Raw genomic sequence first — 21,587 nt, forward strand, 5'->3', positions numbered from 1 at the left:
GCCCTTCGGTTGGGTGGCCCTGCAATCTTGCTTCGGCCATCACTTCGTGGTGCAGATGAGGAAGTACCAGCACGGATTCCCGCCCACGGAGCATCGCTTCTTTGCCGCTGTACAGCTGGTCGGCCCACGGAGGGAGGCCCTGAAGTTCGTCTGCCGCTTCGAGCTCAGCAACCCATACCAGCGCCTAGCGTTGACGCCATGGCCCGCAGTGTCCACGATAGCATTGCCCCGACGCAAAACGGCAATGGAATCACCCTCGAAATGGACACCGTCAAGATGTTCGCTGACGGCAGTAACTTGAACATCGGCGTGAGCATCTACATGGCTATCGTCCCGCGGCCGAGGGCTTCGTGACAGCCTCTCGGTGCTTTACAAGAGAAGGTCATCTGGGGAGGCCACTGACAAATGCCTATCTTGACACGCAAAACAACATCTTAGTAGAAGTTTGGGCACCGCGTGTCATTGTTCTGTATTGTTGGTTTTTGTATATATATTTAAACCTGTGACGATAAAAATCTTTAGTTGCGAGGAAGCGCTATGACCCCTTTTGTGTCCTTGTTTGCTAGAGTTTGAAATATTCTACAACGTACGAGAGAAAAAGATCAAACTGGGATGGTCACTGATTTCTGCTTACAATTGTGTTCTCAGTAAGGAGCCATTGAAACGATGTAAGTTTCTGTAGTGAAACTATAGGATTGAGAGGAAATAAATAGGAAACGATATTGCAGCACTCAGAACCGAAATACTACCGCTAAAAGCGCAGGACGAAGGCCTGAAAGCTGAAAATCAGGGCCTAGAGTAGAGGACTGAAGAACTAAGAGAGGATAAATAAAGATAAGAAGAGATAAATTAGAAAGCAAACTTGCGCCTAAAGATCTAGTATGTGGCAGCGGTTGTCACAATGAGAGGGGAAGTTGTGGGAGAGGCGGTTGCTGGTTGCGATATAGACATCTAGACATACTAGACATACTAACATTATCTAAATTATTATCTAACATTATCTAACATTAGACATACTAACAACTTAGACATACTAACATTATCGTTAAGGTTGTGGTGCGCGGAAAGCGACGAAGAGGAAGATTGATATCACCGAAATCGGCCATGAAGGAACACGGCTGTAGCCGGAACACTGCACCGAGGTTAAGCGTTCGTCGTCAGCTGGAAGTCATACCACCATAATTAAAAGCCACACGAACATTGTCTTCGATGAGATTACTCATTGTACCAGTTACTCAAGCCTCATCCCATTCAACGGCTATCTTAAGAGGTGGCTCTAAAGAAGGCGCCACATTACCCGAGCGCCTATTATTATTTTCGGGCTTGACATCAGACATTATAAGGCCTATTAAACCCATCTCACGGCTGCAATCATAAGCTATGCTGTGCTTACACTAGAGCTAGCCATTCTACAGCACTCACCTGGAATGAGCTGTAGCGAGCGGGAAGCTCTTCATTTTGGGTCCCATTCACTCTCTCTAACGCCTACATGCTACTCTAGGTATTCGGAAGATAGGGGGCGAAACTCAATCTCTCGCGCACTTCGAAACCAACACATCTGAGACTGCATTATCTTCTCAGGTTAGACCACATCACACACGGGAAGTTCGACATTGGAGGCGGTGACCGACGAGATGCGGGTCCGAGTTACCGTTCGGACCCCTGTAATCAGCCAGGTAATCAAGGCACCTTTAGCATACCGTGTACCGTGTTACCCTTACTTTTACGGAGTACCGGGAGCCTGCGCGCAGCCAATGCGCATGCGGAAATAGCCTTGACGGCGCCAGATGGCGCTACATGCGCGGAAGCTGTGCTTGCGCCCGTAGTGTCGGAACCAATCAGCGCGTGCTCACCGCCGGTGGGCGGGTTCCCGGTACTCCGGTAGCGGTAGCGGTAACGCGATACATGGGACTGGGTACACCAAGAGAGCACGTCAGTCGCCCCTACGGTATGCTAACGGTGTCTGCTAAAGGTGTCCAAACACCTTGAGCAGACACCGTTAGCATACCGTGGGGGCGACTGACGTGCTCTCTTGGGGTGCCCAGTCCCACCTTTTGCCAAAAAAACTGCGGAATACTACGACCTCCAAATTCTTTAGCCAATATGAATGACTTCGGTCATCTCGAGGCCGCTCGAGCCATTGCCTGGACTACGCTGCTTCCTCCATATCAACTGACACGCTGGCCTCATGGCGTGCGGTTTCCAGCTGTACTCATGTGCTTCGTGTGTTTTCAATGTTTCAACGGTGGTGTAATAGAAGTAGCGATAGTGAAATAGTCTTTACGGCAGGGGGATGAGAAGGATGACCTTTTTCAGTGCATTTGTTTGCGCAAGAGCCCATTGGGGTTTAAATAAGGTGCGACGCAGAAACAAAACTGTGATTTTTTGCATAATATGCTTGGTAGCACTTTCGCGAAATGCGGAGTGACAGCTCACGGCGGCGATGTGGTGCGGAAGGTTGTTCCGGTCGGCTTGCGTCCTTGGTAAGAATTACATTGAAAGGGTGGTGGTCGGATGCGGTAAGAAATGCGTAAAGTAACTGCGCAGATGTACGGTTACTGATGAACTTATAGTAAATACAAAAACTCTAAATGCGACGTCGAAATGAAAGCTGCCGAAGATAAGATTAAGATTCTAAGGATGAAATGATGAAATGTTGACTTTCCGTGGACAACAAGAATCTATGAATCTAGAGGCTTTGTTTTGAAGCTTCTCGAGATTATTAGCAAGATGCAATTAATATAAAAGGGAACAAAAGTTTACAACTGGTAGCGAGGTTCTGGAAGTGTTTGGGAAATACGTCTGCTTGAGGAAGCTAGCCACTGCAAATACGGATCGCGAGAGCGGGGAGGGGAACCCAACACGTGGGAAGGGGAACGCAGGGAAAGAGAGGGGGCACACAGGAAATGAGATCATTTTCACGTTCCCGTAGGCCATTACTGACAGGGTACACAGGGCACACACTGAAAGTTTGCAACCTTGAACTGATTCCTGATTCCTTCAAGAACTTGGAAAGCGCCTTTATAGCTGTCGTCTGCGTAGGGGTTTAGTCCAAGGATCCAGAATCTTGGCTTCAGTAAGGGGCTTATGATCTAAGCGGCGAAGAGTTGCAGCCAGGAGGACACGCTCAAAACAAGGGCAGTCACAAAATAGGTGCTGGATTGTATCGTCGCATCCGCAGTTCTCACACGCAAGTGAGTCGAGCTGCCATTGGGATTAAGTGGGAGTAGGCATTTGTATGCGTCACTCCCAGCCACAGGCGACACAACAGCGCATCATTGCAGCGGCAAAGGCCGGGAGATGAAGCGAGGGGTTGAGGCGGTGCAGACGCCATGCCAAGTTTCGAGGGGCAGACAATGACGTTAAAATCCAATTTCAGCGAAGCGCTCGAAGTTGCATTGCTGCATTTGCTCCTGGCAGTATCATCCTGACAATTCTGACAGAGCCGTGTGTGATCGAGCTACAGCTTCAGCAATGCGGCCGTGTCCTGGTAGCCATTGGAAGATGACGTCATGACCCTCTTCCAGTGCCTGATGTGGAAGGTGTCTTATCTCCGCTGCAGATTGTTCGTGACCGCCATTGCGTGAACTAGATTTGAGATATCGTAGGGCAAGTTTTCAATCTCGCAACACAGCCTATTTGTGGGGTGTTCATGCACCGGTGTACTGTAGTACCGCACGGAGAGGGTCCCGTTCGGACCCGTCTGAGGTTGATGCGTAATTATCTGGTGAATAATGGCCTATCTTGCAGGAATGACCAGGCCAAGAGCTCAACTAGTTGATGAGACCGAGCCATCTGTACAACATGCGTGCGGTCATATATACAGCGTGGAGTAGGCAGGTTGCCAGCTGTTTAAGGGCCGGCGCCGTTACCCGGAGCTTTCTCCTATACGAAACTAATTCGGAGAAAGCCCTTGTCAAGCTTGACTTGTACTTTCCGAAACATTCTTTACATTGCATATCACACTGTTTTTTTTTCTAGTCACAATGTTAAAGTCCTGTTCTTTTGTTTTGCTGGTTGGTGACAATTGCTACTACAGGGAATATCTGATGAGCCTATTCGCGGGTAATTTTCGTAGGCACCTTTCGCGGCACCCAAAGGGAGACCGTGTAGCAAAACCCTACTGTTCCACTGGCTTAGTTATTGGCCACACCGATCCACTGTAACGAGGTCACTTACGATCGCAGTTAGAAGGAGAACACCTCTGCTCCTGTTACTTATGCTCGGCTTACTTAAGCTCAGTTTACTTATCTCCGCACTTGTACCTAGCCCCGACTTTGTATGCGCTACAAAAAAATAAAAGAACTGATGTAGCGCTGTGTCTAAGTTATTCAAGAAACAGAAGTGGCCGCGGTTATGATATTTGAGGCGCTCTGAAGTGAGCTTTTTGCTTTATCTGTTACGCAAATTTCTGCTTGTCTTTAATTCTGAGACCGCAAGTGTCGTATTTGTAATATATTTTGGGCAATTGCTTTCTGTGGTTAATGATTGCTTAAGCCTCCATCAACCAGGAATTCAGCTTTTTCTTTTTTCATCCAAAAACTGTAAGGCAAAAAAGGCGAATTCAATTCCGTCGTTCTTTCATCGCGGTTCTTCCTTTTATTTCTTTTAAAACACGAAGTGCATTGGAACTATAGGAATGGTCCATAAGGTATTGTATGAATCACCCACGGCTTCCTTTCTTTCCGTAAAGAAAACTTAAGCGACCGCAGCCATGAGCATCAGGATATTTTAAGAAAAAATGCGTAAGAATTTGAGCCCATATGAATACTTTTTTAATTACAGTCGGAGAAAACTGTGGGCTCTCCCTGAACCGCATATTGTTTCTGGGTGCTGCTGAGCTGACAAGTGATCCTGAGCTGTCAATAAAACATGTCTATAGCGTTCGAATGGCGAGATTCTTAGACTCTAGCTGACATCACTCGTGAGTGTGTTCTCATTGAAGCACGGAACCTTCCAGAACACCGTTAGAGGCTTCGGTGCTGACGTCACGTCCGGCTATTGTGGGCAGCGCATGGTGTTTGGTGAGGAATGGAGAGCGTCAGTCCAAGGCTCCTCTCCAGACAGTTCAATGGGCTTTGGATTTGGAGATATGCTCTCCGCCGAAGAAATAAATTGCTAGAATGAAATGTAGCTCAGCAAGGCATGTTGCCGGAGTAGCTAGTTGGTTTAGAATCTTGAAACTTGGAATAAAATCTCCCTGGCGCAAATAATTTCACAGAGAGAAATAATCTCCGTTGTCACCTCGTCTCCCTTACCCTAGCCCTCTATCATCCCTCCTTCCCCACTCCAGCATGCGCCCTATGCCCAGAACCCTTCGCCTCTTCCCTCCACATCCTTTCCCTCTGCCCGGCAGACCGTCCCCCGCGGGACCTAGAGAACCTCAAGATCTGGGAGGACTGGGAGACCCTGCTGCGCTCGGAGGACCCGACCGTGCAGACCATCGCAACCGGCCGGGCTGCCAGTGTTATGGACCTTAGGAACATAAACACTTGAGTGCAGTGGGGTCGTGCGGGGACCCTGGGGCGTGCCCCTAATTCCTTGTAGAATAAAGTTTTTTCTCTCTCTCTCTCTGTCTGAAAGTATTAGCGCCAAGGTGGTTTTATTCCGAGCTTTAAAAATGAAATTGGATAAACACTGTCTCTTGATGGTAAATTTTCAGGGTATTTACCAAGAGGCTACGTTAATTCCCGAAGCAATTCTCTGTAATGAAAGCCATAGAGTGGGTAAAGCGCAAGCGGAGCCTGCTGAAAAAAGCTGTATGATCCTATAAACTCATAGAATATGTCATAGGAATATCATACAATCATCATTCAATTCAGACGAGATTATGATACAAATGTCATTCATTTCTGGGAAATCATGCATTTGTCATACAAATGCCATACAATATTGGACAAATTGTATGACATTTGTATCACGAAACCTGTGTGAGGTTATTGCATCACACAGCTTTTATTCAGCTCGACTGCTTAATATCAATAAACTGTTTACGTAACTGATTGCATACATGTGTCAATAAAGAACCTCTACCAATTTCGGAAATAACTGCCCAGGTTCTTCGTTCTGGTTAGTCTGCAATACTACTCGTGTTTAGAGAGTGGTAGCGTGGACATACCGCGCAATGACGTTTTCTGCTTATCACTAAAATGGCAAACGCCTCAAGAAGTTGCAGCTTCTAGTAGGAGCCCCACTCATAGCGAGCGACAATCTTGAAAATAATTCAGTGTTTTCTCTCGTGAGAACACAGCACCGTAATGACGGAAGAATGATCAGAAACAGCAATTTGCAATTCAAAATAAAAATAAACGCTTTGCGTGCGGAAAACGTGGAGTCTGAGTAACTGATATGTCAGTTATCATGTACGTATGATTCAGATAATTGCACTTACATATAGGAGATGAGCTGATATCAGTGTCTCTCTTGGGCTCGTCTTGGAAAACTCTGCTTGCGGGGTAGTTTTTGTTACATCCGTGCCATTTTATTCTGTACTTCTGACACCTGTATGACAATATTTAACCATACATATCGCCCAGGGGGACACAAATGTCGGTCTTAGACGGTTGTTGCTACATGTATCGACACTTCGCAAGCAGCACTTCTTTGCATGGATGTAGGTGGGCGGCTATGCTTTGTAAAAGCTGATTCGGTGGAAAATGGCCAGACAGGGCTGTCAGTCAGCTGTTATTGATAAGGCATAAGGCTTAAATATAAGGTTTCATTGATAAGGTTTCAAATTTCACAACTTTCTATTTTGAAGCACTAGCAAATGAATGATAAACTTGAAATAAAGAACCATATATGCAAGAAAGCAATTCAGCAGGCAAGGGTACGGAATAGACGGGCTCATTATGACATACATATTTGTATTGTATGTGCTTATGTATATGCAATAAAGGAGAACAAAAGTTCAGTTGCTAGTCAGTGCCTTCCTTTTCGTCCTTCATCTGCACTGGTCTGGTTGGTGCACTTTTCTTATGAATACCGAGCGGCACCTTTGAACAGGTCTACATTTGAACTTACCAAACCGTGTTCTTGGAAACCGTATTCCGGGATGTGAAAAGGAAAAACGTAATTATGAGAGGAGGAAAGGTGCAGTGACTGTCTCATTCCAAAGAAACTTTTAAAACTCCTTTCGGAATGGACTGAAGGAGGGAGTAAACATATGTTGATCGAAAGAGGCGTGGCAGTGGAGGTTTCTGTATTAATACCGTCTACCTGATGTTCTTTAACGTGCTCTGATGTAACACTGTGGACATGCATTTTTTTTTCTATTTCGTCTCTGGGAAAAGACGACCGAAGCGGCTGGTCATCCGACATTTCCGATCTCTGGAGCTGAACCTCAGCCACAGAGCCAGTCTGTCGTTTGGTTGGTCAGGACGAGAAAGAAGAAGAATATGGCGCTGACTGCTCACGTGTGACAGTGAACAAAAAAATTGTGAAGAAGAAGTTGACGGTGTGCGCCATTGGGATTCGTTAGGAGAACAAGCACCACCTCTGGTTCAACAGTGGGCAGCGGCACTAAAGTGTGAAGCAACACAGAAAAGGAACAAGGACGCCACAAAAGAAGTTGTACGCCACCACCGTACCCTCCTAGGCCTGGTGTTATATCCTAAAAGCGGCATCGTAAACGTAAGTACCCTGCTCGTGCAGGGATGGGAAAGCTTCGCTGACACTCGTGCTTTTTATATATGCAAACGCCCGATCGAGGCAGTCTCGTATTCATTCATTGCTGCTTTTTATGTTTTAAGCATGAAATTCTTTTAGCTCCCGTTGTCGGCAGCGTGGTGACGTCTAGCCGAGACCGAGAGCCAACATCTGGGCACTGAATTTCACTCACCCGGGCACTGAAACGAGAACACCCAGGCACCGTACGAGATTTAACGAGACTCTCTAAGTCCTCCTACAGGACCGTCATACAAGCGCCCGTAGTTTCGCGCCGAACGGGTGGAGGCGTTCCTCCCTTCCTGTTCGGTGCGGTTCGGGTGTCCACCGAGATGACAGAAAATTACTGCGCCATTTCCTTTCCTCAAAAAGCCTTGCGTTCAAAGGGCAAGGCATCACGCCGAACGGGTGGAGGCGTTCCTCCCTTCATGTACGGTGCGGTTCGGGTGTCCACCGAGATGACAGAGAATTACTGCGCGATTTCCTTTCCTCAAAAAGCCTTGCGTTCAAAGGGCAAGGCATCACGCCGAACGGGTGGTGGCGTTCTTCCCTTCCTGTACGGTGCGGTTCGGGTGTCCACCGAGATGACAGAGAATTACTGCGCCATTTCCTTTCCTCAAAAAGCCTTGCGTTCAAAGGGCAAGGCATCACGCCGAACGGGTGGTGGCGTTCGTCCCTTCCTGTACGGTGCGGTTCGGGTGTCCACCGAGATGACAGAGAATTACTGCGCCATTTCCTTTCCTCAAAAAGCCTTGCGTTCAAAGGGCAAGGCATCACGCCGAACGGGTGGTGGCGTTCGTCCCTTCCTGTACGGTGCGGTTCGGGTGTCCACCGAGATGACAGAGAATTACTGCGCCATTTCCTTTCCTCAAAAAGCCTTGCGTTCAAAGGGCAAGGCATCACGCCGAACGGGTGGTGGCGTTCGTCCCTTCCTGTACGGTGCGGTTCGGGTGTCCACCGAGATGACAGAGAACTGCGCCATTTCCTTTCCTCAAAAAGCCTTGCGTTCAAAGGGCAAGGCATCACGCCGAACGGGTGGTGGCGTTCGTCCCTTCCTGTACGGTGCGGTTCGGGTGTCCACCGAGATGACAGAGAATTACTGCGCCATTTCCTTTCCTCAAAAAGCCTTGCGTTCAAAGGGCAAGGCATCACGCCGAACGGGTGGTGGCGTTCGTCCCTTCCTGTACGTTGCGGTTCGGGTGTCCACCGAGATGACAGAGAATTACTGCGCCATTTCCTTTGCTCAAAAAGCCTTGCGTTCAAAGGGCAAGGCATCACGCCGAACGGGTGGTGGCGTTCGTCCCTTCCTGTACGTTGCGGTTCGGGTGTCCACCGAGATGACAGAGAATTACTGCGCCATTTCCTTTGCTCAAAAAGCCTTGCGTTCAAAGGGCAAGGCATCACGCCGAACGGGTGGTGGCGTTCGTCCCTTCCTGTACGTTGCGGTTCGGGTGTCCACCGAGATGACAGAGAATTACTGCGCCATTTCCTTTGCTCAAAAAGCCTTGCGTTCAAAGGGCAAGGCATCACGCCGAACGGGTGGTGGCGTTCGTCCCTTCCTGTACGTTGCGGTTCGGGTGTCCACCGAGATGACAGAGAATTACTGCGCCATTTCCTTTGCTCAAAAAGCCTTGCGTTCAAAGGGCAAGGCATCACGCCGAACGGGTGGTGGCGTTCGTCCCTTCCTGTACGTTGCGGTTCGGGTGTCCACCGAGATGACAGAGAATTACTGCGCCATTTCCTTTGCTCAAAAAGCCTTGCGTTCAAAGGGCAAGGCATCACGCCGAACGGGTGGTGGCGTTCGTCCATTCCTGTACGGTGCGGTTCGGGTGTCCACCGAGATGACAGAGAATTACTGCGCCATTTCCTTTCCTCAAAAAGCCTTGCGTTCAAAGGGCAAGGCATCACGCCGAACGGGTGGTGGCGTTCCGTGGACTGCCTGGCGGCGCTACAACACGCTGTCGCGTTCCACTCCTATAAAGGCGAAGATTGAGCTAATTAACTAACAGTTAATTAGAATTTAGTCGTTAATCAGTATTAAACACGAATTAGTAATTTGCCATTACTTCATCATCAATTATGTGTGAAATAATCCAGTGGTGACGTCACCAGTGTCACACAGGCAAAGTGGTGCGGAAAACGCTTTCGCCTCTACGCAGTTTAGATACTGTTGTTTTTGTGACTGGGAGAAGGAAGAAAAGGAAATTGCACGGGCCTGCCTACTGGCTCTAGCCGAGCCACCACCGCTGCTGCATGCAGATAGAGGAGAATTAAAAAGGTCAAAGGAAAGAGAAAAAGAAAAGACTTGTGTCGCAAACTTTCGAATGCGCTGCATATACATTCTTGTCAGGCCTGCGTCTCGTCGTGTCCGCGTATGCTTCGTGTTATGCCCGTAAACATTTTATGCTTACTCTACTCTCGGTTACGGGAGAGGCAGAGAATTTTTTTGTGTGTTTTTTATGCTCAGTGAGTGAGAGGTGCACTGGCGCGAAATGTTGAAGCCCGAATGATATGGTGGAGACCTATCCAGCACAGTGGTGTAGCATGCTAGGCTCATAACCAGGCAGACCTGTCCATTAATCATTAAAGTTTCTCTCTCTCTCTCCCTCTCTCTCTACAACAGATTTTTGCCTCTCTGTTGGCGGTATATTTTGATTTGGGGATCTAAATGATATTCCGGGTAGCGCGTTCGTGGCTAGTGATCCGAACGCTTGTGTCGTCAATTGCTAACGCCGCCGGTAGCGTCTCCGCTCACGATGACGCAGTGGCAAGGTACGTCCCGGGATCTGTCACGTGAAGGTGGCGTTACGGTGACAGGACGTGTCAAGCCGATTACCGCGCCACCCACAGAATAATTAAGCCATTTAAATTTCAGGGCAATTTGGTGTCTAAACGACGCTTCGGCTTAGTTAAAGCTTTTAACACAGCGAGAGCCGTCACAGGCCATTGTTGCTATGGCTGCTCAATTGTTTTGGTTGCAGCAAAACCGACCAATCACGAGTTTCCCTTAGCTAGCTGAAGAATGACGCGGGACTTCCGCACTATCGGTATTAGAGCAGCTGCTACGTCCTCCGCGCCGATTATGCAGCCGCGTTTGAATTCGCCTTACTCTGGTTTAGTGATGGCGCCACCAAACACTCTCGTCGGCACTGGCCATGGAGAAAGAAAAAATACTGAGGAGGGAGCGTCCGGCGACAGCCTTGCAGCCTAGGCTTAAAAAAGTAAAAATATAGTAAAGAAAAGAGTTTGTCCCTTCCGTGATCACGCCACGTGATAGCGTGCGGTAAAATGTAGCCCCGCTGCGCGCGCGGATTAGCGCGACAAACTGACTGCAGATCAACCTTCTTGCGGTATACGGCCCGCTAGTGATGCAACAATATCGATAGTGCTATCGATACTATCGACAGAAGAGTCACTATCGAACTATCGATAGTACTATCGGTAGCGCGCTATCAATAGTACTATCGATAGTTAGTGCTTTCGATAGTAGTATCAATATCATTACCGGTAGTACTATCGATAGTACGATGAAAAAGGATGGTGGAGCAAAAAACTGTGGTTTTGAACAATATATCTTGCTTAGCAATGTTCAATTGTTTAACAGTAATTTTGCGGGGCTAGTTGGTGCGGCATTGTGTTCACCTGATAGGCAGCGCCCGTCCTGTCCGTCTTTCTGTGTGGTTTGTGTAAAATTTAGCGCTATTTTTACTTTCCTGAAGACAATGCTAAACGGCCAGTCAATTTTTTGTCTCTATTTACCTCTCTTCCAGAGCGACACAATCCTGGCGCGCTCAGCGGGGACATAGTAGTAGCGCTAAAAAACAGGGACGACAGGATAGAGGAAAACACAGGCGTTAGACATCAGCTGACTTTATCCCCTAAAATACCACGCATTTATAGGCGACCATAAGGTGCCAAAAAATTAAGAATGTAATAGCATGCGTGACGGCACTTCCCGATAGAAGAGCTACAACTCTTTAGTAGAAAGATAAACATTCGGTTTGCTCACGCAGGATTGTCTTTCCATGTGTATAAGAAAGGCTTCCAATACCTCTCACTCCTTCTGGTCTGCATTTACTGATATCACACGTAATACATATATGATCTACATATATCTCAGATATATTTACATATGTGACATATGTAAATGCAGACCAGAAGGAGCGGGAGGTATTGGAAGCCCTTCTTATACACGTAGAAATGCAATCATACATGAGCAAACACGTGTTCTATCCTGTTGTCCCTGTTTGTTTGTTTATTGGGGTTTAACGTCCCGAACCAACTCAGGCTATGAGGGACACCGTAGTGGAGGGCTCCGGAAATTTCGACCACCTGGGGTTCTTTAACGTGCACTGACATCGCACAGCACACGGGCCTCTAGAATTTCGCCTTCATCGAATTTCGCCCTGTTTTTTAGCGCTACTGCTATGTCCTCTCAATCTAAACACCAACTAGCCCTGCTTTCAGTCTTAGGTGCTTTCAGCGCGACGTCACCCTCTCCCAACTAAAAGTTGCAATCATCTTTTCTGGCGTGGTGTCAGAACTCTTCGACAGGTCGCATAATGAAGAAGGTGCCATGCGAGAAAAGCACCCTGGAGGGAGGTTCGGGGGCATCTGTGCGACCATCTACGTCTAACCCGGTACCGAACACCACGGCACCACCGTCAGCGCAGAGCGTCGCCAGTTACCTGGTCAGTCTGTTCGAGTGTCCCGTGTGCCGGGACTACGCGCTACCTCCCATCTACCAGTGCGAGAATGGCCACATCACGTGCTCGTACTGCCTGCTCAGGATGACTCGTTGCTGCATCTGCGAGAAGCCAGTGGGTGGGTCCTACTTCAGTGCTTCATCATCATCATCAGCCTGACTACGCCCACTGCAGGGCAAAGTCCTCTCCCATGTCTCTCCAATCAACCCTGTCCTTCGCCAGTTGCGCCCACCGTATCCCCGCGAACTTCTTGATCTCATCCGCCCACCTAAATTTCTGCCGCCTCTTGCTACGATAGCCTTCTCTTTTGAATCCAGTTCGTTACCCTTAACGACCATCGATTATCTTGCCTTCTCTTTACATGTCCTGCACTGTAAAATTCTTGCACCCTTAGGGGTGCATTTCCGTGTCTATAACTCACACCCTTACACCCTCCCAAAACGGTGCAAAGTATGGTCGTCGCACCCATACCAAGGGTGGGATCGTTACAGTTGCATCCTTATTTTTTGGCTGCCTGAAAGGGTGGAAAGTATGCTTCTCGCACCCTTGGGGACTGCTTTAAAATTTCATGAATTTCTTTTTTGGGGTGCGCTCTCGAATGGAAGCTAAACATTTCCTACGAGAAGCTGCAGACGACCTGTATAACTTTGCACCAACGTTACGGCATCTCGAACTATGATTATAATTCCAAGATGTGTGCCTCACGGTGTTTCTGAACCTCCTTGCTGTGGAGGTGAGAAGAGAGACTGAAAGCACAGACGCGCATCGCAACAACCGCGTCCGCCGAAGCAAAGACGCCGGCTGAAACAACAGATAACCAATTTACAATTTTTTTTGCTTCCGCGCATACTTTCTACAAGTTTATATATGGCATTTCAGCGACCCCCTATTTGGAGTCAGTGACGCTTAGCACTTCAGCTAAAATAATTCAGTTAATTATCACATTGGACGCAGATTCCAGTCATAGCTGCTCGCATCGAGGTTGCATGTGTCTTTTAATGGAAAACTCGAACAGCTCACATCATTTCACAAGCACGCTTGATTCAACTACTGGAATGTTGTTCGACAAGTCAAAGAGTACCGCACACCCTTACGCACCCTTGCACCCGACGGAGCTACAGCCTCCTTGCACCCGTCCAGCTTTGAAGGGTCCATGGGTGCATTAAACGTGCTAACGTGCTCAGCGCACCCTTTTCCAATAAAAAAAAGATAAGAAAAAATGAGGGTGTGGAAAGGGTACAGCCATGAGCGCTACAGCTTTATGGGTGCAAATTTTTTTACGGTGTGCCCTGCGCATTTCTTCTGAGCGCAACTGAGATGTCGTTAACCCACGTTTTTCCCCACTCTGCCCTCTTGCTGTATATTAACATCACACCTATCCTTTCCCTTTCCACAGCTCGCTGCGTTGTCCTTAAGTTGTACTTTTTTCGTTATCGATCGTTATCGTTAGCGCAGTGCAACTTAAACACGTTCTAAAGCGGAATATAAGAGAGCAGTACTGATGTAAGGAAAGCCTCCATATATTCCTCCGCAGGCTTTAAGGAAGGCAGTGGGTGGTTCGAACCAACTTTTTGTTCATGCGGCGTATTCTCAAATCGAACACTGGCCTGACGTATCATTACGGCGCATCATGGCGAGGTGCTGAGGAGAGAGCGGCGCTTTTGTGCTAAGAGAGAGATCAATGTTTTTCCTTATAAATGACGAGAATTTCTTTACAGCCCTTTTCCACTGCTGTAGAAAGCTCTTTATCATTCACTGATTTATTTTGTACCACGGTAACCGAAGTTGCCTTTAGGGTGTTACATCCAGTAAGTCCTGATGTCCAATGTAGACGTCTTGCCTCTAAATCAATAAATACTTGCACTGTGAGCTTGAAATAGTTTTCTCGTTGACATGTTACTTTAGACGGGAAACAAGAACTACGAAAAAATATTCGACGATAGTAAAATTCTTCCGGCCGAAGTTGATTGCTGCGGATTAGGTTTGACCGAAGAGGTTCTTCCTAATAGGACCCCAAAGTACCAGTGCAAAACTTATTTTTTAACCATCATTGAAAGCGGCCTTTGTTGCTATATTAAAATGGAAACCTTGACCTCGGAATCAAAATCTAATCATCCACTGCAGGCAGAATCCGCAACCGAGCCATGGAGAAGGTGGCACGGCTTGTGTCCTTTCCCTGCAAGTACGTATTATTCGGCTGTTCGGAGAAGCTCTCTTCCTTGGAGAAGCCAGGCCACGAGCTGTTCTGCAACTTCAGGTATGTTCCCCTCACTTTGTGGTCTTCGTATAGAAAAATAGGCTGCTTTCTCTTTAAAGCTACACTTAGAAAAAAAATCGTTTTCTTTTTCATGAAATCATGTCAACACCGATTTATTATAGCGTTCTGGACAAAATGAGGCTAGTTGCACATAGCACAAAGCTTTTCTAGGCAAGATGCGACCCAGAAATAAGAGGCACCTAGGCGTCACCTCCCCGCGTTTATTGAAGAAATTGTGTTGAATTGAATACAAATTTACAGCGGCAATGAAAAATTAAGATCACGTATGACAGCGCAGTTTCTCTACTTCGTATCTCTCCTCACTGCGCCGACGGTCTCCCGGAATGTATGGATAGATCACTTCTTCCAGAGAAAAGGATTGGTTCAACGCCTGCTACCGCTGTACAGATCCCAAGGCCGCCACATGACTGTCAATGACTGGATGAAAAGCGCTACTTGTAGAGCGAGTACGTCTTAAAATTGGCCGACAGCTATATATGCATGGAGCTCTAAAATTCTTTACCTTAATATGAAAATACCTTAACTGTTTTCACTTATTCTCGCGTTATACAGCACTGATCGCCCGGCGGATTTTGACTGACTGATGTCAGAGGTTTGACCGCGCTCCCATCGTTCTCCACGCACCGGTCATGGAGTTCACATTACCTAAGCGAATAATGGCTCGACAGAAAAAGACGTGTTCGAGAGCGTTACACGCACACAACCACCTTATATGTGTGTTAACCTGTCGTCCTCATCTTTCTGTGCAACGCCATTCATCAATTAACATGTGCTGCCGCCAACTCTCCCAAACCTTTAGTCACTGTATATATTAACCTCGTCTCATTATCACCACCACAACTTATAAGCGAGTAGTGAAAAAGAAACTTCCGTTCTGAACTCTCAATATAAAATTAATGAAAGCATATTTTCCTGCGCAACGGCCGTAAGCGGACCGATTGGATGGATGGAAACAACTCTATTACACCAAAGAAAAATAAAATATTTTCCAGGGTGGTCTCCTACTGGTCCAGGAGTCCACGGGCTTGCGCTTCACGTAAAGCCCGATCCACTAGCCATTTGTGGCCGGCGGGCTGAGCGGTCCGTAAAGCAGCCTCCCAGGAAGAATCAGTGGGATTGGGGATGGGGAGTACTGCCTTTGGGGAAGGACATTCCCAAAGGTAGTGGAAAAGTGTAGATCTGGGCACGCCACAGGTGGTGCAATCAGGAGGAAAGGTGGGGTGAAAGCATGAGAGACGGTGGGGGGAAATAAAACAGCCTGTCTGTAATTGCTGCCATGTGGCGCTGGATGAGGGCGACAAGGTGCTGTGGGGTGGTGGCAGTGTCATGCGGCTGAGTTTGTAGAATGTTGTAATTTGATGATATGTATACAGGACCGATGTAGCCTCGTTCGTAGGGTTGGGTGCCTGATCATCCGGGGTCCGGGAGGAGAGTTCTCGGGCCAGCGCATGAACGCGCTCATTACCGGGGATCAAGGCATGCCCAGGGACCCACGACAGAGTAACCGTTCGGTCGAGAGAGGTGACTGTGGCAAGAATACGATGTGTTGCCGGCGTCGCCACGCCCTTTAGGTAGTGGCGGTACGCGGCCTGGGAATCTGTGCAAATTGCGGTTACGTTTTTGTCAATGGTGGAGTGGGCCAAAGCGGACCGATTAAGCGTCATTCAGATTTCTCAGCTTGCACATGTTCGAATGAGTTTACCTCAATGGCCACGTAAATTCTTATGGTCCAGAAGGCATTGGATATAAGTGGCATTTAAGAGAACTCGAGAATCGATACCTGATGACTTTTGCGATAGTAGCTGCCAGGTAGTGCACAGTAACATTTCACTCGAGAAGAAGTACGTGATAATTTTTGCGATAACAGCTGCCAGAGCCCAAGTCACGAGCTCCTTCGGCACCAACAAGTAAGGCCACGTCCCTGCCGTCTTCACAGCATCTAAGACCGCGCAAATTTTTGTATGGTGAGCACAACCTAACAGGCCACGCGAAATCTGACAGCATGTTGCTTGGTTGCTTGGTCTCCAGACATCAGTTTTTGTGATTGCGAAAAAATCCGATAATGCCATTTACTTTTGAGAAATTTCTCTATGCAGTAATCGTGCAAAGAGAAATTTTTATTCAAAAATTCATTGGGCTTGTCTTCTTTATTCCTTATGACGCATACGTCTCCCTTGCTCGCATTTTTTTTTCGTGGTGAAAAAGCGGTGAATACACAGAATTGGGGGGGGGGGGGCATTTTTGTATTTGCTTTTCGAATATATCGGTACTGCAATGTAAATTTGAAACTTTTTGGATGCTTGGGGAATATACCATCCGGCTCCGGAAATTTCGACCATCTGGGGTTCTTCAACGCGCACTGACATCGCACAGCACACGGGGCTCTGGAATTTCGCCTCCATCGAAATTCGGCCGCCGCGACCGGGATCGAACCCGGCCGCGGAGGCGGAATTTCTTTGGAGGAGAAATTCTAGAGGCCCGTGTATTGTGCGATGCCAGTGCACGTTAAAGAACCCCAGGTGGTCGAAATTTCCGGAGCCCTTCACTACGGCGTCTCTCATAGCCTGAGTCACTTTGGGACGTTAAACCCCAATAAACAAACCAAACGAATTTAAGCACACGTTCATGGTGTGCAAATAAGTAATGATGATAGCGAATGCTTGATTTGGTTCGAGGGAAGGCAGCGTATCTAAATAGTATCATATGTAATGTGTTTGCTCTGTTGAGTGGGGCCAGAGGTTTATTTTGGAAATTATCATATGGTTTTCATAAATAGAGCACCAGGCTAGAGAAGCTCATACCTCTTAGAAAACTGATAGAGGCGCCGAATATTTCATAATTTAAGCCCCCGCCTTCGTCGTATACATTTCCTCCCCTAGTTCTATTCTGCTTCACTTCACTAAAACGCACAAGAAGTGCTGAAGGAAAGACACCACTCTGCTACCGCTGCCAACGACCTGTCGGTCATATTAACGTTTAGGCCCTCTTCAAACCGTCCTTCTAGCGCATGCCTGCAGTACTGATCCTTGCAAAGTGTGCTAACTACACCAAGGTAATGTGTTATAGAAAAATAGGTATTATAGGTACGCCGGACAGATGCATACCTGCTTGCATATCTACAACGGCGATCCTATAATGGAAAGTGTTTGCGCAGGTGTATTATGCTGACTAATTATTCCGTGCGGAAAGTATGTGCGGGCGCTATGATCTAGACGGAACACCGTGTCAGTTAAAAAAAGAAATCTGAAGTCACATTTTTTGGGATTATGTTTCTAAAAGCATTTAAAGTGCAACATAAGCCCTGATACAGAAAACCAAGAAACCAAAGGTCATTTGCTGAGGCAGTTTGCCTTCATTTTCTTCAAAATTTCTCAGACCCTGCCCTTGCGTTCTGGGTTCGGACACCTGTGCCTGGCAGGGTTCGCTTTACGAACTCATCTCTCATATCGAGAAGAAACACACATTTGTCCCCAGATTTCAAGGTGAGTGGAATCCAAACGCACTTTATATTACTGACTTATAGCATACCTGAATCGTGCTCAATGGGGCGTGTACCAGATACCCCTGGTCTCCCGATGCTGCGTGCACAGTACTGGCCTTCTTCACGTAGGTTTAACGTATGCGCACCTCTCAAGTGACTCCTCTGATAAAAATCGGCACTATTGTGCCTGCGGCTCGCTAAAACTCCCTAAAAAGGGCACCGAATGCCACGCATTTTTGCAAATACAATATGCCGCATTTGGGATACGTTAACCCCTGACAAGCTTTATATGCAAGGTATGCTTATGTGTTCAGATTGGATCTTCGGTCATGGTGTCATTCGTGGAAGCCAAGGCAATCGTTGCAGGGGAGTTGGTTTGCTCAATCAGCTTTAACTGTGCGTAAAGGGTCAGTAACTGAAACGCGAATTAAATTATTTGCTTTGCGAATATTGATTCTGCGGCTGTTTCTGAGGTTGCTTTCTCTTTTCGGGAGCAAAAAATGCACTTTTTGAGAAGAAATTAGGGGTTAGCGTTAGAGGGTTAGCGTTGTATTATTGGAGGTAACTGCTGTCAGACATATCGGGGAAAAGATAGCCAGGCATAGCGGATAAAACAGCGAAATTAAAATTGGGAGAGGCTTAGCTTGGTTAAGCGCGGAAGGTTGCGAAAGCAAATTACGAGCAACTTTAGCGACTCAAGTAGTGAAAGGCTAAAGCCCGAGTGCTGCACGGAACGCCGGAATTAGCTTAAAAGTGCTATTGAGGTGTCCACTAAACCACAGAGTTGATAAGGCGCCTTTCCTTTCCTCCAAATCAACGCTGTCTACAACGCTGTCTAGGTCGGAAAGGATGAATGAACGCTGGAATTAGGTTAAAGTGTTATTGAGGTGTCCACTAAACCAAAGAGTTGGTAAGACGCGTTTCCTTTCCTCGAATTTAAAGCAGTCCCCTCTCTTACTGCCTGGGATCTGCGGCGCTCCATGGCTATACATAGCTTGCACCGACGTCACATCCGGAGGCCGTCGGCTGCTAGTCGGCCATGCTGCCGAACCACCGGCGGACCGCCTCTAGCTTACCGCTGCCTATGGTAGCTCGCATCCTGTTGGTTCTCGTCCATCCGTAGATTCAGTACGGTTTTGTGTGCCACCCTTAGCTGCTCCAACCATAGCGACTGGTCCAGGTGAAAGAAGGAGCCCATTAACGCGTTCTTCATCTGCATTCGTCAGATAATCGTAGACATGCAAGTGCGAGCGATCCATGACTAAATACGAATCTACGCGAGGGATGGCTAGCTCGCTTTAAGCGCGACAATTTGGACCCCGATAACTCAAATTTACTTGTGTGCGGAGCGCACTTTGTGACAGGTAAGACGCTTGTGTCGTCAACTAAATGTTCGCGAAAACGTGGGAAGCAATGGTTACACCCTGAAGTGAATGTTGCTGTTTTGATTGACCCCATCCGATTTGTCTGACAACACAAACCCAGACTGGGTCCCGCGTCGCTGCATCCTAGATAAAGCACTAGGCAAGCCGGTTTGGATCGCCACGACCGCAACGAGCAATGACGGCAGAGAAAGCGGCGTGCCAAGACCGAGCTTTTCGTCTCGCAGGCGCATTGAAGACAGGCTTCTCACCTACCTACTGCAGAAATCGTTGTGGGACTCCATTGATTAGAAGGCTTTCATTTCTTCAATTTCACAAAGCTGGAAAGAGTACACGATATCCCCCTGGGTCACTTCAAGGAACACATCAACGCCCATCGCCGCGTCGACTCCCGGTCGCAGCGTGTACGGATCTGTATCGTCGCAAATTTTCACTTTGTGTGCGTAGCGTGCGCGCGCCGATCGAATAAGTTCAGAGCAGTGGCCTGCACTGAATGGTTCACTCATCTGTGGAGTAGGCATCGCGGCCTAAAGATGAGAAAGTAATCCAAAGCGTCCGAGGTGTGGTCAGACGTCACAGGATGGACGGGCGGAGACGGCCGAATGGTTCGGCAGCATGGCCGCAAGCGCTTGATGGAGGCGGAAGTGACGTCACTTGCAAGCTATGTATCGCTGGGGCCGTGCCGACGAACCGACTTGGTAGCTCAGATTTCACCTCGGGTATGACGCCACAGACTGGAGGCCGCCTCAACATCAAACGTGACTACCCCCGGAACCACGGTGAGGGCTCGAAACCTAGCGTAGTATTGCTTTCGCAATAATATAGCAATTTTCCGTCACCAATTTCTAAGAATACGAAAGCGACAGTATTTGATAGAGAGAGCGTCTCGTGCACAGTTACCGCTGATGAAACACTTGTTACGCGCTTCTGTTTTACGGTAAAACGGCCTTTCTCTCCGCAGGAGAGCGCATCGTGATCTGCGCGGGTGGTTTCAACCATCCCGAGCCCTTCGGTTGGGTGGCCCTGCAATCTTGCTTCGGCCATCACTTCGTGGTGCAGATGAGGAAGTACCAGCACGGATTCCCGCCCATGGAGCATCGCTTCTTTGCCGCTGTACAGCTGGTCGGCCCACGGAGGGAGGCTATGAAGTTCGTCTGCCGCTTCGAGCTCAGAAACCGATACCAGCGCCTAGCGTTGGACGCCATGACCCGCAGTGTCCACGATAGCATTGCCCCGACACAAAACGGCAATGGAATTGCCCTCGAAATGGACACCGTCAAGATGTTCGCTGACGGCAGCAACTTGAACATCGGCGTGAGCATCTACATGGCTTTCGGCTCGCGGCAGATGGCTTCGTGACACCCTCTCCGTGCTTTACAAGAGAAGGTCTTCTGTGGAGGCCACTGACAAATGTCTATCTCGTAGACACAAAAGCGGACATCTAGGTAGTAGTTTGGTCACAGAGTGTGATTGTTCTGTGCTTTTGGTTTTTGTCTATATATTTAAACCTGTGAGGACAAAAATCTTTAGTTGCGAGTAAGCGCTCTGGCCCCTTTTGTGTCCTTGTTTGCTAGAGTTTGAAATTATCTACAACGTACGAGAGAAAAAGATCAAACTGTGACTTTCACTGATTTCTGCTTACAATTGTGTACTTAGTAAGGAGCCATTGAAACGATGTAAGTTTCTGTAGTGAAACTAGGAATGAGAGGAAATAAATAGGAAACGACATTAAAGCACTCAGAACCGAAATACTACCGCTAAAACCGCAGGTCGATGACCTGAAAGCTGAAAATCAGGGCCTAGAGTAGAGGACTGAAGAACTAAGAGATGATAAAAGAGATAAATTAGAAAGCAAACGGGCGCCTAGAGATCTAGTATGTGGCAGCGGTTGTCACAATGAGAGGGTAAGTTGTGGGTGAGGCGGTTGCTGGTTGCGATACAGGCATCTGGACATACTAGACATACTAACATTAACTACATTATTATCTAACATTAACATTAGACATACTAACATTATCGTTAAGGTTGTGGTGCGCGGAAAGCGACGAAGAGGAAGATTGATATCTCCGTGGCTC

At 47.8% G+C, this 21,587-nt stretch overlaps 1 protein-coding gene across 1 annotated transcript; it reads left to right on the forward strand.

The window, feature by feature from the left end:
* The first annotated feature begins 7,449 nt into the window (after nt 1-7,449).
* On the forward strand, nt 7,450-21,005 carry LOC149348242 (E3 ubiquitin-protein ligase SIAH1-like). Its single transcript, XM_089585773.1, has 5 exons — nt 7,450-7,632; nt 12,207-12,489; nt 14,496-14,628; nt 18,025-18,131; nt 20,474-21,005. The coding sequence occupies exons 2-5, from the start codon at nt 12,228-12,230 to the stop codon at nt 20,869-20,871; spliced, it is 900 nt and encodes a 299-aa protein (XP_089441899.1). The 5' UTR covers nt 7,450-7,632; nt 12,207-12,227; the 3' UTR covers nt 20,872-21,005.
* Nucleotides 21,006-21,587: the final 582 nt, after the last annotated feature.

This window comes from Amblyomma mixtum, chromosome 4 (assembly GCF_055824585.1).
Source record: "Amblyomma mixtum isolate Tamu chromosome 4, ASM5582458v1, whole genome shotgun sequence".
Classification (NCBI taxonomy): Eukaryota; Metazoa; Arthropoda; class Arachnida; order Ixodida; family Ixodidae; genus Amblyomma; species Amblyomma mixtum.